Source organism: Mirounga angustirostris, unplaced genomic scaffold, assembly GCF_029215605.1.
Source record: "Mirounga angustirostris isolate CCGP_5_RB_7025 unplaced genomic scaffold, mMirAng1.0.hap1 SCAF_6, whole genome shotgun sequence".
Lineage (NCBI taxonomy): Eukaryota > Metazoa > Chordata > Mammalia > Carnivora > Phocidae > Mirounga > Mirounga angustirostris.
In genome coordinates this window covers 93,353,545-93,368,846 of record NW_026991714.1, presented here as the reverse complement: position 1 = coordinate 93,368,846, position 15,302 = coordinate 93,353,545, and the positions used below count along the sequence as shown (strand labels likewise).

At 35.0% G+C, this 15,302-nt stretch overlaps 1 protein-coding gene across 7 annotated transcripts in view; it reads left to right on the top strand.

Moving 5' to 3' along the window:
* JMJD1C (jumonji domain containing 1C) overlaps positions 1–15,302 on the top strand; it is a 349,365-nt gene that overhangs the window by 315,199 nt on the left and 18,864 nt on the right. For all 7 annotated transcript variants that reach the window (XM_045877927.3, XM_045877924.3, XM_045877925.3 and 4 more), the window contains 8 exons: positions 4,273–4,474; positions 7,132–7,346; positions 8,284–8,436; positions 12,204–12,293; positions 12,780–12,907; positions 13,102–13,315; positions 13,834–14,048; positions 14,738–15,016. In XM_045877927.3, coding sequence (XP_045733883.1) covers positions 4,273–4,474; positions 7,132–7,346; positions 8,284–8,436; positions 12,204–12,293; positions 12,780–12,907; positions 13,102–13,315; positions 13,834–14,048; positions 14,738–15,016 — 1,496 coding nt within the window. The remainder of the gene's footprint in view (positions 1–4,272; positions 4,475–7,131; positions 7,347–8,283; positions 8,437–12,203; positions 12,294–12,779; positions 12,908–13,101; positions 13,316–13,833; positions 14,049–14,737; positions 15,017–15,302) is intronic.

The window sequence follows — 15,302 nt, the reverse complement described above, 5'->3', positions numbered from 1 at the left end:
CATCTTTTGACTTTGTTTGCATGCCCTACTCTATTGTATGTGCTCGTTGACCTCATTTCTGCATTTCCCATGTACCCGTAAAAGGAAATGAGAGAAGACCTATCTCTCCATATTTAAGGGACTTGCAGATATATGTTTTACTTAGCATTCATATTGACAAAAAGCCAATGTGTTACTTAGTAGTTACTCAAAATTTTGACCATTTCTAAGAACTGTTAAAATGCAGTTAAAGCTATCACACCAAAAGAGGATTCCTAATAATTAGGTATTTGCCTTTACCATGATGTAGTTGTAAAAGAAATCCTATTCACGTGTACTTCCTTTAAGTCACTTTTTTAGAAGAAAATTGCTTCCATTAGTATGGATGTGGCCTATTTCTCATAGTCACATTTTTAGAAGAAAATTGCTTCAATTAGTGTGTTTGTGGCCTGTTTCTCACCCTTCTCTCATCTGATAACAAAATTAAAGGCTTATTGAGATTACCTTCTATTTAACTAATATTGCTACTCACTCGGGAAGTTCTTAACAATGGGTAAAAGTTAAATAAAAGCAAGGGATTATGGTTTTGTATGCTCATTTCTATATTCAAGAAGAATTTTCATAAGTAAAAGTTTCAAAACTGATAATATTTACATTTCATTTGTGGCCTCAGCAGGGCAAAATAAGTGATACTTGCCAGTAGTATTCACTATAAAGGGTTTCTATGTTTTTACTCTAGAAGTAGTTTTTCTCAGTTTGCTTATTTCTTTTTAGGTATGTTGCACAATGCAGAAAGCACTTAATAGTTTCACTATACCTGTGTATTCATCCACATACAATATATGAAATATTGACAATGTGGACATTCAAGAAGTACTTTCACAAGCATTTGGATGCTTGAAGGTTCTTATTTGGGCCTTTTCACTGAATGAGGTTTTTTCACATGCCTGTGTGGAAACCAGAGGCAAGGTGAAGGAGAGAAAAACAGGAGGATGGAATCATAGAAAAGGACAGTCAGAAAGTGAAAGACCGAAGGAAAACAAGGTCAACTAGAGACAGGCTGACAGACTGAAATGCAAATATAGTCAGAAGAAAGAGAGGGAGATTGACATCTGAGGATACTGAATACATGCCATTTATTTGAGTATTGGATTATGTACAGTGTTGTTTTTTTCTTGTGTGTTCTACTTCCCCAGTGAATTCTTAAGAGCCTTAGTGTGGTCAGTAATTGTTTTCTTTTCTGTTTCACATAACATTTCCTTTGGTGTTGGGTATACAAATACTTGAGTTAAATTTACAGAAAATGGAGATAGGAATCTTCCAGCTTTTAACACTTAGCTCTTGTGAAGTTAAATTTATAAAATTAACTTTTAATGAAGTACATATTCTATTTATTTTGAGACCAAATGTACATGTTCCCAAGTAAGAATTTGAAGACAAAGACTGAAATCAATACTTTCCCTCCAAGTTGTGACGCCTGGTTAAATCTCTTCCCCCGCCCCCCCTTAGAAGCTAACAGTTAACCTCAGAGAGGGTATTCTAAGCCCCATCTAATCCCAAGTCCAAAATAGTAATAAGTGACTGTTAATTGTCATCTGTTAATTATGGCTAGAGTTGTCTAGGCTTTGTTCTGGCTATCTAGAAAAGTTCTCTAAGTTGGGAGTTTATGAATCTAGCTTCCAAACTTTGAGTGGATTATCTATCTCGTGGATTAAATATGACCTTTATTTTTTTAATGCTCATTGGGGTTGTCCTTGCTCATAGTCAAAAAGAGTAAGTTAAGTTTATACTTAGAGAATATAATGTGATTACATACACTATAAGACATGTGTTAATTATATACATATAATGCTATAAAGAAACTTGTGTTTCTTAGTACATTCTAAAGCCAGGTACAATAGATTTTATCTGTTTTGGAATGTCTTCATATCTGTTGTCTTTTCATAACGATAATTAAAAGTTGGCTATTTTTCTGTGACTAAATTCTTACATAATTTTATTTTATAAACTGAAATTGCCTATCCAACTTCTAAGTCCTGTGATAAACAAAAACAGTGGTTTTACTATAATCAGTTAATTTCTATATCTCAAAAAATATTTTTATAGGTGATGGCATATCAGAGATTAAAGGTTAGCATGTATTTGTTTCCTGTTTTCTTCCTCCCTAGTTTTCTGTTGGCTAGAGCAGCTGTTTGGGGATTTGCTAATAAATTGAGAACTAAGGTTGAAAATATTCTGATGGTAAGAGAAATACTAGGTATTTTTTGTTGACTAAATACCTTACTCTCAAAGTTTAGATTTTAGATGTTGCCAATAAATTAGATATATAGAATTGAAAGATAAAGTTATTTTATTATACAAATACTATTATAGTAATATTAATAAAAGGAGTTAGTTACCATCATGTGTGGCCTAATTTAGAAGCAAAAATTATAATACCAAAAACTGTCTATATGACCTGGGCCAAGTCTTTGTAATTTATGCATTCATTTAAATTTAAAAAACAGCTCTAAGTGTCTGTTTTGTGTCACAGAATTGAGATTTGCTTTGAAATGTCTGGTTCTTTATTCTAATACTGTTTAAATGGTTCACAGTGGTATGGTTATCCATACTCTTTGAACTGTTGCATTACCTGGAATGTAAAAGCATATTGGTTAATAGTTGTTTTCTAGTCAAAATAGATTGAATTTAGTTTATTCTAAGTGTAATAAATAAAAAAGTAAATAAATGATTGGAAGCAAGTGTGCCAAGTAAAAATATATGAGCGGTGTACCATTTTTGTTGTTCATTCTGACTTCTAAAAGCTCTGAATTTTTTATACTTCTATAGGGGAAATCTGTCTTATATGCAATGGAGGAGAATTAAAACCCTTTATACAAGGCTTCTGGAAACATTTTATTCCGGAAGTGGTTTGTGTGCACTTAATATGTCTTTCTTTAGTGGATTAAGCCAAATGGCTTGCCCGAAGTTAGAAATAGAAGAGGGGGAAACATGTCATTGTAAAGAACCAGGCAGCAATCCTAAAAGGTCTTAATAACTGGAAGCAGATTTTAAATGGGCCATTCTGAAGCTTAAACACAATACTTCCTATGTTAAAATACGTTATCTTGCTGTCATTGTACTACTTACACTATCAGCAGGTAAGTGATAGTGGGAGCTCTTAGAGGTTTGCTGCATGTTTCTTCAAGAAATATATAGTCTCAGGAGAATAGTTGTACTGCCTCTTCTCCATCACGCCTGAGTGATTGAAAACACAGGGTAGGAAATATCTTTTAACATGATAGAAATAGCAAATTATGTAAATCTCATACCTGACATACAGATACATTGTAAGTATACTTTTAAGAGTTTGATATTTGCTTGACCCAACATAGGTTGTTTTTAAATAAACATGCTTTTAATTTTTTAATCTGCACTGTAGATGAGTAATTACTTGAGCCAGTGTTATTATAACAACTAAGTTCAAGTTAATAAACATGATGGAGCAATGATGTAAAGTATAAGTAAATAATTTATTTTCTTCAAATGTTAGTCATTTGAGGGTTTTTTTTTCTTCAGACTTCTCTGATGCTTTTCTTTCTACCGTCAAAAAGTCAAGTTAATACTGGCTTTTTTATTTTCTTCAAACCCTTTTATTTTCTAAAAGGTACTGTTCCATACAGTAAATTAAACCAAATGGAGGGCATCATCCTGAGGGAAAGATACTAAGAGAAATAGCTTATCCCTCTTCTCTCAAATGTTGGTATTATAAAATTACCACTTAGCTTGTCTTAATGAGACACACTTACCTTGGAGAATCAGATTAAATATTTCAAAACAATACCAGTGTGTTTGAATTAACCTGTAGTTTCTAAAAGTATTAACTTTTGGTATTCAGTTCTTCGGGTGAATCTTGAAAGAACTTTCTCCTACATATACCAAATTCCTGTGTAGAAGGGCTATATTTTTAGCTATAGATTCACATAGAAAATGAATGATTCCTGTGTTTGCTATTATTACAAATACGAATATTTAATATATAAAGATTTCAGTGAGCTGGAAGATGTACTCAGCTCTGCGTTTCCAGTATACTGACATAAGAGTTCATTTGATTAATAGAAAGTGAGTAAATAGAAATGCTGCTGTGGATTTTTTGTTATTAATGAGGACCTAGAACTATAATGTCTTTGCTTCTTTTTTACAGTCTTAATATATTGTGACAATTGTGTACTTGTCTTGAATTTTATCTCAAGGAGTGTATGTACTTTTTTAAAAAGTTGTAATCTTGCTAATACTTTCCTACTGGTTTTACAGCTGGCATCCCTCGTTCAGTATTAAAAGATTGGCGTAAAGTCAAGAAGCTGAAGCAAACGGGGGAATCCTTTTTACAGGATGACTCCTGCTGTGAGATAGGGCCTAATTTGCAAAAGTGCCGGGAATGTAGACTTATTCGGAGTAAAAAAGGAGAAGAACCAACTCATTCACCAGTGTTTTGTAGGTTTTACTACTTTAGACGGTAAGTGAAAATACCTAATTGGGGAAAAGTATGTTTATTGGATATTGGAAATTATACTACCATTCTGAGGGTCCCTTACAGAGGTGGAAATGAGTCCTTTGAGCTTCCCTATTTCTGAAACATTATAAAAGAGTATTAAACTTTTTTTGTGGTAAATTTAATAATAGCTAACTATGGGACTAAATTCATAATTCATATTGTTACTTGTGTTAATATGGCCTTTCTCTCCTGAGAGATTTACTCATCCTTAATGAAAAATGTTATTATTTTTTCTAGAAAATAATAGGAAACAGCAATTTGTTTGATTTAAGAATTTTTTAAAGTTTATGTACTTTGACCAAAACAGTGTTGGATTTATATCTGTATATTAGCTAGAAATCACAAATAGTCTATAAATGTAGGTAAACAATCTAGGCATTAAACTAAAGTCATTGCATTACAATGGACTACCCATACTTTTGTTAAACATGTAGCTATGAAAATATGAGTTATGAGAAAAAGGATGTCAGTACCATGTCATGTCACATTTCACAGGTTTTGTAGTAAGTATAAAAACAACTTGTAGTTGTTATTATCCTACATACTACTGTAATATTAACATTACTAAATAATTCTTCAGTACTAAAATCATATATAGACTTTTAAGAGTTCAACAAAAAGGGGCACCTGGGTGGCTCAGTCGGTTAAGCATCTGCCTTCGGCTCAGGTCATGATCCCAGGGTCCTGGGATCGAGCCCTGCATCGGGCTTCCTGCTCCGCGGGAAGCCTGCTTCTCCCTCTCCCACTCTCCCTGTTTGTGTTCCCTCTCTCACTGTGTCTCTCTCTATCAAATAAATAAATAAAAATATTAAAAAAAAAAAAAAGAGTTCAACAAAAAGAATAGCTGGCTGACCCGGCCAGTAGAGACTAATAGTTAATGTCTCAGGTTGTAGAATCATTCATTCCTGAGTTTTAGCTCTTTCTCTTGGTTCCTGTATGACTTTATTACAGCTAAGCCTGTTTCATATGCATACTAATGATAGTGGTACCTACTGCAGAGAGATTTCATGATTAAATGAGATAAAGTACACAAAGTCCTTACTTTAGTACCAAGCACATATGAATGATTTTATTAATGTTAGCTTGTTATTTTCCTAATCATCACCATCATCTTCCTAAGAGATTAGGAGACACTTTGCTCTGGTAAATATACCTATGCTCGTGGCCTAGTAGAGACCCCAAGAAATGTATTGGTAGGAACAGAACAGGTTCTGTTTCTTATTTTTACTTCAGGGGCTTTTTAACCAATAATCCCCAAAGGACAGACAACTTTAAAGAATAGATGTAAAAGGTTGTACACATGGAATTGCAGAAAAGATGAACAAGAAATCAAAAGGAAAGTTGGTTGGAGTGCCTGCGTGGCCCAGTCATTGGTTTCTTGATTTCAGCTCAGATCATGATCTCGGGTCATGAGATGGAGCCCCGTGTCAGCTCTCTGCTGGGCATGGAGTCTGCTTAAGATTCTCTCTCTCCTTCTCCCTCACCCCTCCCCCATCCCTTTCTCAAGAAAAAAGGGGGGGAAAGCAGGTTTGAAGGAAAGATGTTCAGATAGAGATAATAGCACAAAGCTGAAGTAAGATGATGGACTATAACAAAGGGAGAAATCTGGTTTAAAAAAAGAAGAAAAGGTTTAGGTAATAAAAGTATGAGAAAAGGGGGTGGTAAAAGGAAATGTTTTTGGTTTCCATCGGAAAAATAGAGAATGAATTGTAATGAACTGCTGATATCCCCTGATTGAGAGTAAAAAGGGTAAGTACTATGATAACTGAAAAATAACCGCCAACAAAGAAAAGAATGGCAATGTTGCCTTCCATTTACCCTAAAATTTTCTAAATTGAGTAGTTACATGAATTGGATGTCAGAAGCTGAGAGGAGCTAAGCACACATAATTGGGTTCCTAATAAACTTGAGAATTTCATCCTTGTTCCTCTAAGTCATAAATAGTCATTTTAATTAATGAAAACAATGTATCTGTACTTGGCATTTTTTTTAATCCAGTGAAAATCTTGAGGTGATTTAAGGCAGTTTCTTTCCATTTATGTATGTATTTATTTAGAGGGAGAGGGGGTACAGAGGAAGAAGCATAGGGAGAAAGAATCTTAAGCAGACTCCTCACCCAGCAAGAACCCAGTGTGGGGTTTGATCTCAGGACCTTGAGATCATGACGTGAGCCGAAATCAAAAGTCGGACGCTAAACCAACTGAGCCACCCAGGCACCTCAATTTAGGGCATTTTCCACTTAAGAGGTTCTTGATTTAGGTTATGTGTAAAATAACAGCATTACTCTAGGCAGCATTTGGCCAGCATTTTAACTCTTGTCCTCATCAAACACTTGGATTATAGTTTTCATTTGATTGAAAAAATCTTATTTCTTGAAACAACCTAAAATTGGTGCTGCTTATCATTGCCATTTGTGTAACACTATGGGAGTCATTTAAATTTGTTAAATTTAATTAATAATTAAAGTATGTGTGTATATGAAGGACTAACCTATTTTCTTATTTTTTAACATATTTATGTGTTCATAATATAAAAATGTAAATTAATTATAAATTTACAACTTTATAAAACTGGACTTCTGTCTAGGTATCTAATCCTTTTATGTTTTAATATTTCAGATTGTCATTTAGTAAAAATGGAGTGGTTAGAATAGATGGTTTTTCTTCTCCTGACCAATATGATGATGAAGCTATGAGCTTATGGACACATGAAAATTATGATGATGATGAACTAGATGTAGAAACTTCAAAATACATCTTGGATATAATAGGTGATAAGTTCTGTCAGTTAGTAACATCGGAAAAAACAGCTTTGTCCTGGGTGAAAAAGGATGGTAAGGAAGTTAAATATACAAATGTACACATTTCATTTTAAGAATTTCTCTTTCAAGTATACTTAATGGGATTAAGTCCCTGAATTTTACCTGGTCTCATTGATATTTAATTTTGATGACACTTTTTTATGTACAGATGCACCTATACGTACTTAAGGTAACATATTTTCCAACTGAGGTTGTAATGAATGGATTATCAGGTCATGAACTCACAATAACATTATGTAGTTTCTACCATTATGACATACAGTTAGCGTCATAGGGATATTTCAGAAATGAAATGGGGAAATTTCAGCCTTTGCCTGAGAAAGACATAGTCCATACCAATTATTTAAGTTTTTAATCTGGTGTGGTTCATCATAGTCTTTAGAGTTAGATGGATTTGTATTTTTGAATCTCAGATTTACTACTTGCTTTTAACTGTATGACTGTAAAGTGGAATAACTCTCATAGCTTTGTTTAGAAAGTAATTATATTTACATATGTAAAGCACCTAACATTAAGTACTCTAAATGTTAGTATGTTAGCTTCTTTTCCTCCCTTTCTCTTAAATCAGTGGTTTGTCCCTCAAGGGATGTGTAACAATGGCTGGAGACAATTTTGGTTGTATAACTGCAATGCTGGGGGGAGGTGATAGAGTACTAGCATCTAATGGGTGGAGGTCACAGATGACCCTAAATATTCTACATTGCACAGAATAGTCCCTCACAACAGAGAATTATTCAGTCAAAAATCTTAAAAGTGCTAAGGTTGAAAAACTCCATTAGATGTAAATCTTCTGAAGAGAATTACTAATTCAAGAAATCGGTTGATCTTTAGTTAATACATCCTTTGAAGTTCTTGGTTTGCCTTTAAATTTTTGTTTTTGTGTATTTCAGCAAAAATTGTGTGGAAAAGAGCATGTTTGCCTTTAAATTTTTATTTTTCTGTATTTCAGCCAAAATTGCCTGGAAAAGAGCAGTGAGAGGAGTGCGGGAAATGTGTGATGCATGTGAAGCAACATTGTTTAACATTCATTGGGTCTGCCAAAAATGTGGATTTGTGGTCTGCTTAGATTGTTACAAGGCAAAGGAAAGGAAGAGTTCTAGAGGTTGGTTTATAACTCTATATAAATTGAAATTTATATAATGTTCATTTTCTTTAGGGTCATTCATCTAGAAAATGATATGTGTGTGAGGGTTTTTTATTTTTCCCCTGCTTTCCTTTATTTTGAATATATTACATTAAAGAAGTTTTGTGAAGTTTATTAATGGCCAGATTTTCTAGAATAAAAACTGCATCTACATCCTTTTATCCTCATTAGAAAGATCCACCCTCTCATTTCAAGCAGGTCGTTGTGTTGTTTTTAAGATTTATTTATTTATTTTAGAAAGAATGAGCGGGGTGGGGGTAGGGCAGAGGGAGAAGCCTCAAGTAGACTCCTTGCTGAGCATGGAGCCTGACATGGGGCTCCATCCCATGATCCTGAGACGAAATCAAGCGTCAGACATTTAACTGACTGAGCCACCCAGGCACCCGTCAAGCAGGTAGTTCTTTAATGTAGCCCAGTTAAGGATAGGCTTTGCTACTTTCAGATTCCAGCTTTAGGAGCCCGAAGTGCATTCTAGAACCTGTTAATTACATGGTCATGCACATGAGTCATTTAAATTTCATTAAAACCATGTGAACTGATTTTTCGAAATAATTGGTCCATAAAGTTCTTTTTTTTTCCTTCAAATTTTTATTTAAATGCTAGTTAGTTAACATAGTTAACCGTATAACCAATATTGGTTTCCGGAGTAGAATTCAGTGGTTCATCACTTACATAAAACACCCGGTGATCATCACAACAAGGGCCCTCCTTAATATCCATTACCCATCTAGCCCATCCCCTACCCTCCTTCCTCCATCAACCCTCAGTTTGTTCTCTGTCCTTAAGACCATAAAGTTCAAATCAAAACGTTCAAGAGTATGCTTCCATCAGTATCATTTATTCCCTAGTTCTTTGAGAAAAAAGTCTTTATTACATATGAAAGTAGTCTCTGAAGCTGTTATTTCTAATTTCTAGATAAAAATGGCACAAAAACAGGTGTTCTGCATGTTAGTACAGTTGGAGATAATATAAAATGTAAAAAGGAAGTAACTAAATTCACCTTTTCTCATGCTAAAAGTGTTTTTAGAAAAAGTTTATCCAAGGCAAATTTGGAAGTAGCTTCCTAATACTGGTAACCTGAAATTTTTCAGTAATTTGTTTGGGATAAAGTCATCATGAAATGAGAGGATTCAAATTGTGGAAGTATTAGAAGTAAAATCATGTTTAGTGATAGAAACTGTTTAATGTCTAAAAATGATGCATGTCATTTTCATATCCAGGTAACTCTTTTTCAGAATTGTATATCAGATAGATAAATTATGAGTTAGCCATCAGTATCTTTTCCACTGGTAAGGTTACGAAAGCCTTTCTAACTCTTTTTTTTTTTTTTTTAATGTTTTATTTATTCATGAGAGTCAGAGAGAGAGAGAAGCAGAGGCAGAGGGAGAAGCAGGCTTCCCGCTGAGCAGGGAGCCCGATGCGGGACTCGATCCCAGGACCCTGGGACCATGACCTGAGCCGAAGGCAGACGCTTAACCATCTGAGCCACCCAGGCGCCCCTCTAACTCTTTTTCTTAGACACTGAGCACTTAACCAAAAAGACCCCGGTAGTGGGACATATTTCCAAACATCATGGCTGTGTGTTCTGAAATATGCAAAAGATAGGAAATATGAGTAAAATGTGAAACTGTAGTAAGGAATGCATTCTAGGGGCTCCTGGGTGGTGCAGTCAGTTAAGTATCCGAATCCGACTTGGTTTCGGCTCAGGTTATGATCTCATGGGTTGTGAGATCCAGCCCCACTTGGCCCCTGCAGTCTGCAGAATCGGCTTGGAACTTTCTCTCCCTCTGTCGCTCCAGTGTACATGCGTGCATGCATGCTTCCCCCCACCACACACACCGTAAAATAAATACATAAATATTTTTTTAAAGAAAGGGATGCATTTTAGGCATTTACTATCTTCAAAATTATAAAAATACATTTGGATATTTTCTGTTAATAGGATTGGCTGCACTGTTCATCACATGCATTTTATATTCCTTTTTCCTGGCTCCATATTACTTTTGTTTTCCCTTTGCCTAATTAAAAAATTAATTTATCACATTTTGCTATATTGTATGCATATATATAAGTATGTAGCACTTTTTGAATAAGATAAGGTATGTATAATAAACCTAAATAGTTATGTTGCTATTGATATTCATAGTAGTATTAATTTTTAAAAGCATAGTCTGTCAGTCACTGTATCTTTTTTTTAGTATAACCTATATGCCTTAAGTTGTATTCTGTATCTATATATCTATTTCACTGTTAAATATTGTAATAAAATCATTTATAGGTTGTTGCTTTATATAGTGGCAATTAGCATAAGTGTCTAAAATATAAGCAGTTCGAAAACATTTACAGGTTACTGTGTAGGCTCTGGAGGGGAAAGTTGGTTTTTTTGTTTTGTTTTGTTTTTTAAAGATTTTATTTGAGAGAGCGAGAGAGCACAAACAGGGGGAGGGGCAGTGGGAGAGGGAGAAGCAGACTCCCGGTTGAGCAGGGAGCCAGATACAGGACTGGATCCCAGGACTCTGGGATCATGACCTGAGCCGAAGGCCAACTCTTAACCGACTGAGCCACCCAGGCACCCCTAGTTGGAAAGCTTTTAAAGAAAACCAGTTTTAGACACTTTAGACTGGATTTGAATTTTATTTAGTCTGCAGCTTTTCATGAAATAATAGTTGTAGATTTTCTATGCTGAATAAAATGAGCTTTCTGATATTTATTGCATCTATTAACAGCTACAACGTAAGTAGCTATCTGTGTCATCAAATTTATAGCAAAAGATATCCTTGAGATCAAGGTAATATTTTTCCTGTGTATTATTTGCCTCATGCTATGCCTTAATATGTTTACAACTCCAGGTATGGAGCCTTGTTTGAAGGCACTAATAACAAATATTTTGTATAAAATAGCTTTTTGTCATCCCATGTCAAAATGTCTTTTTGACATCCCATGGCAGTTCCTCTACATGTCTTTAAAGCATAAAAGGAAAAGAGCAGTAGCCTCAAATTTGTGTCAGTTTCTGATGTGCTAAGATCAGGCGACAGCCCTGTTGGACACAGAAAATAGTGAAGAGATAATAGGGGATGAGCGACAGAGAAGCTAAAATCAAATAAGGAAGATAGAGGTAACAAATACATTAATGACAATAAATAATGGTAATTTTAGAAAAGGCTAAATAACATATCAATTTTGTACCTTGTTTTTATAGTTATCAGAATGATGGAACTGTCTTATTTTTAAAAAACCGAACATTTGAAGCCTACCATTGACATTTTATATAATTGTGAAGCTTTTGGGACACCTGGGTGGCTCAGTTGATTAAGCATCTGCCTTCGGCTCAGGTCATGGTCTCAGGGTCTTAGGATTGAACCCCACATCAGGCTCTCTGCTCGGGGGTGGGGGGGGCGCTGTTGCTTCTCCCTCTGCCTGCTGCTCCCCCTGCTTGTGCTTTCTCTGTCTGTCAAATAAATAAGATTTTATGTATTTTTTTGACAGAGAGAGACACACATCGAGAGAGGGAACACGAGCAGGGGGAGTGGGAGGGGGAAAAGCAGGCTCCAGAGCCCGATGCGGGGCTCGATCCCAGGACCCTGGGATCATGACCTGAGCCGAAGGCAGTTGCCCAATGACTGAGCCACCCAGGCGCCCCTGTTAAGCTCTTTTTATACAAACCACCAATTTTATAATTATAAAACCATGACAGATATAAAAATAAATATGTTGTAATCATACAGATAAAGAACTGTATGCTTGGATGAAGTGTGTGAAGGGACAGCCTCATGATCACAAACATTTAATGCCAACTCAAATTATACCCGGTTCTGGTAAGTATAAATGCAAATTATTTACTTAGTAGTGTAATAACTCTTGCTTGCTCTAGATTATTTAGGATTATGTAGGGGTATAATGGAATGGAGAGGTAAGGTTTTTCTAATCTTGAATTGTTTTTGTTCAGTTCTTAGAATCTTCTGTGTAATAAAGCTAGCAAGGTAAGCCCAGCCCCAATGATGAAGAAAGCCAGAGGAACCATTTTAGAGAGGGAAAACTAGAGTGTAATGAAAATGCTTATTAGATTTATGATATTCTCCCCTTTTTGAGCATACTGAATTTTTAATAGTAGAGGTAAGAGAGAAAATAGAGAACATGAACTTGGCTGAATGATCAAACCTGAAATAGATAGAAGAGATGGAAAAAAAAACGGGAAGAAAAGTGAAAGAACACAAGAAAACCTGCACAAGATAAACAGGAAAAATTTTATGATCTTAACAACTAGGGGCAATCCTTTTATTAACCACTATTATTTTTTGTAGTTTTGACAGATCTTCTAGATGCGATGCATGCTCTTAGAGAAAAATATGGTATTAAATCCCATTGTCATTGCACTAACAAACAGAATATACAAGTTGGAAATTTTCCTGCAATGAATGGCGTATCTCAAGTGAGTACAACTTTCTAATTATTCAAATGAAACGCATGGTTAAATTAATCAGCTTTGATATTTGAAATCCAATTTAGGACTTGTGTTTTGTAAACTTATGTTTTCTTTGTTACTGTATAAATATAACTACTACTTTTAACTCTGAATAATTGAAAAAGCAGTATTTTAAAAGTTTAATTGTTCTACCCTTACAGGTTTTACAGAATGTTCTTAATCACAGTAATAAAATTTCTCTGTGCATGCCTGAGTCTCAGCAGCAAAATAACCCTCAGAAGTCTGAGAGTAATGGCAACAGCAGCCCAGGGAGTGACGTAAGCACAGACAGCAAGTTAACTCCTCCAGAATCCCAGTCACCACTGCACTGGTTAGCAGATCTTGCAGAACAGAAGTCCAGAGAGGAAAAAAAAGGTGAATATAATTAAGTGTATAATAGAGGACCATAATATAACTGACAATCTACATTAATATGTAATATTCACTTATTACAATTTACATTTGTCCTTTGCTTGCATTATGAATGGTTTAGATTCAGGAAAACATTTGTTTTCTGTTGTTAGGAACTCACCTTCCCATGATTGTATCAAAATCAGTTAGAGAATCATTTGTGGATGAGCATATCATTAAAGCCACCAGGGCAGTAGATTTGTAATTTAAACTATACTTTCTCCCTGTCTTAGCTGTAGCATTTTTCATTTGTGACAGGTGCAAACTCAGCTACATGTGTAAGATATTGAGGAAGGCCTTTTCATATTCAAACTGTTTGACTCCATTTTGAAGGATCTAACCCATCCTCTGGGTGTGTTCAGGTGAATAAATCACTAGTGCTACACTTTTTACCTCTCACTATCAAATGTAGGGTCCCAGTTTTTTCTGTACTTTAGCAGCATGCTTAATTTTATTTGAATTTTGTAAATGTTATATTTCAGAAAACAAAGAATTTGCCCTTGAAAAGCAAATTAAAGAAGAAAGAGAACAAGACAACCCTGATTCTCCAAATAGCAGAACATCACCTCCTGTGTCCCAGAATAATGAACAGGGCTCAACTTTACGAGATTTGCTGACCACAACTGCTGGCAAGCTCCGTGTGGGTTCTACAGACGCTGGCATTGCCTTTGCCCCAGTGTATTCGATGGGAACCCCAGTGAGTAAGATGCCAGATTTTTGGTTTTCATATGGACCTTAAATTTGGATTTGGCTGTGAACCACACAAGAAATAGATGCAAATGAAATAAAAGACACTTATTACTAGGCATGCTCCCAATTGCAGTATAAATCTCATAGCTTAAAAGCTGGAGATTTGGGTTTTTCCCCCCAGGTGAAAAAGGTTGGGGGGGGGGCATTTAATGCCAGAAGAGCCCTAAGAGTCTCCTTCAGAATTTGAAAACAACATATCTTGTAGGGGAAATAAATCACATGGTTAATGTTTTGTTACTAAAAATATTTAGTAATCAGTTTTTGTTTTAATTATGCACCAGAAGAAAATGAAAAAACAATAATTGTATAGGTAGGCACAAATTTTTAGTGATCTTTAAAAGTATATGGGAGATTCCACCCATCTATCTCCTCTGCGCTAGTCCTAAAATAATACAAAGGGCCACACTTACAGTTTCTGGGGACCTGGTAGTTTCTCACATAGAAGACCACCAAACTCTGGTTCATATCTGTTAGGAACAGCGTAGGGACTATAGATGCATATTCACTGACATGATTACATATTCTTGAAGGCACATAAAATGTTTGTGTTGGTTGTTTGCTATGTTAGGAGTAAACCAGAGTGAAAGTTTAAAGATGTATACATTTCCTCTTAATATATAACTTTTTCCCTAATAGAGTGGTAAAAGTGGAAGGACTATGCCAAACATTCTTGATGACATAATTGCTTCAGTTGTTGAAAACAAAATTCCACCAACTAAAGCCTCTAAAATAAATGTAAAACCAGAGCTGAAAGAAGAACCCAAAGAGAGCAGAAAATCACCCATGGAGGAAAACAATAAATTGTACAGTGATATACCACATTCTTGGATCTGTGAGCAGCATATTCTGTGGCTTAAGGATTATAAAAATATTAATAATTGGAAGCTTTTCAAAGAGTGTTGGAAACATGGACAAGTGAGTATTTTAAGCTAATTAGTGAAACTGAAACTGGTTGGATAGGAAGAAAGGGGAAAGATAGTACTTAACACATTTGGAAGTAAGAGATCAAAAACAAAAAGGTTAACAGAATTACTGTTTCTGAATTCTTATTTTTTGGTCAGATTTATATGAATTAAAGGGGAAGCACTGATTGATGTTATATTTTTTAGCTATCAGTCAACAGACTTAATAAAGCCATATATTTATAAAATTTGGTACTTCCTTTTTTTACATTTGCATCTTAGTACAGTTAACAGATTCA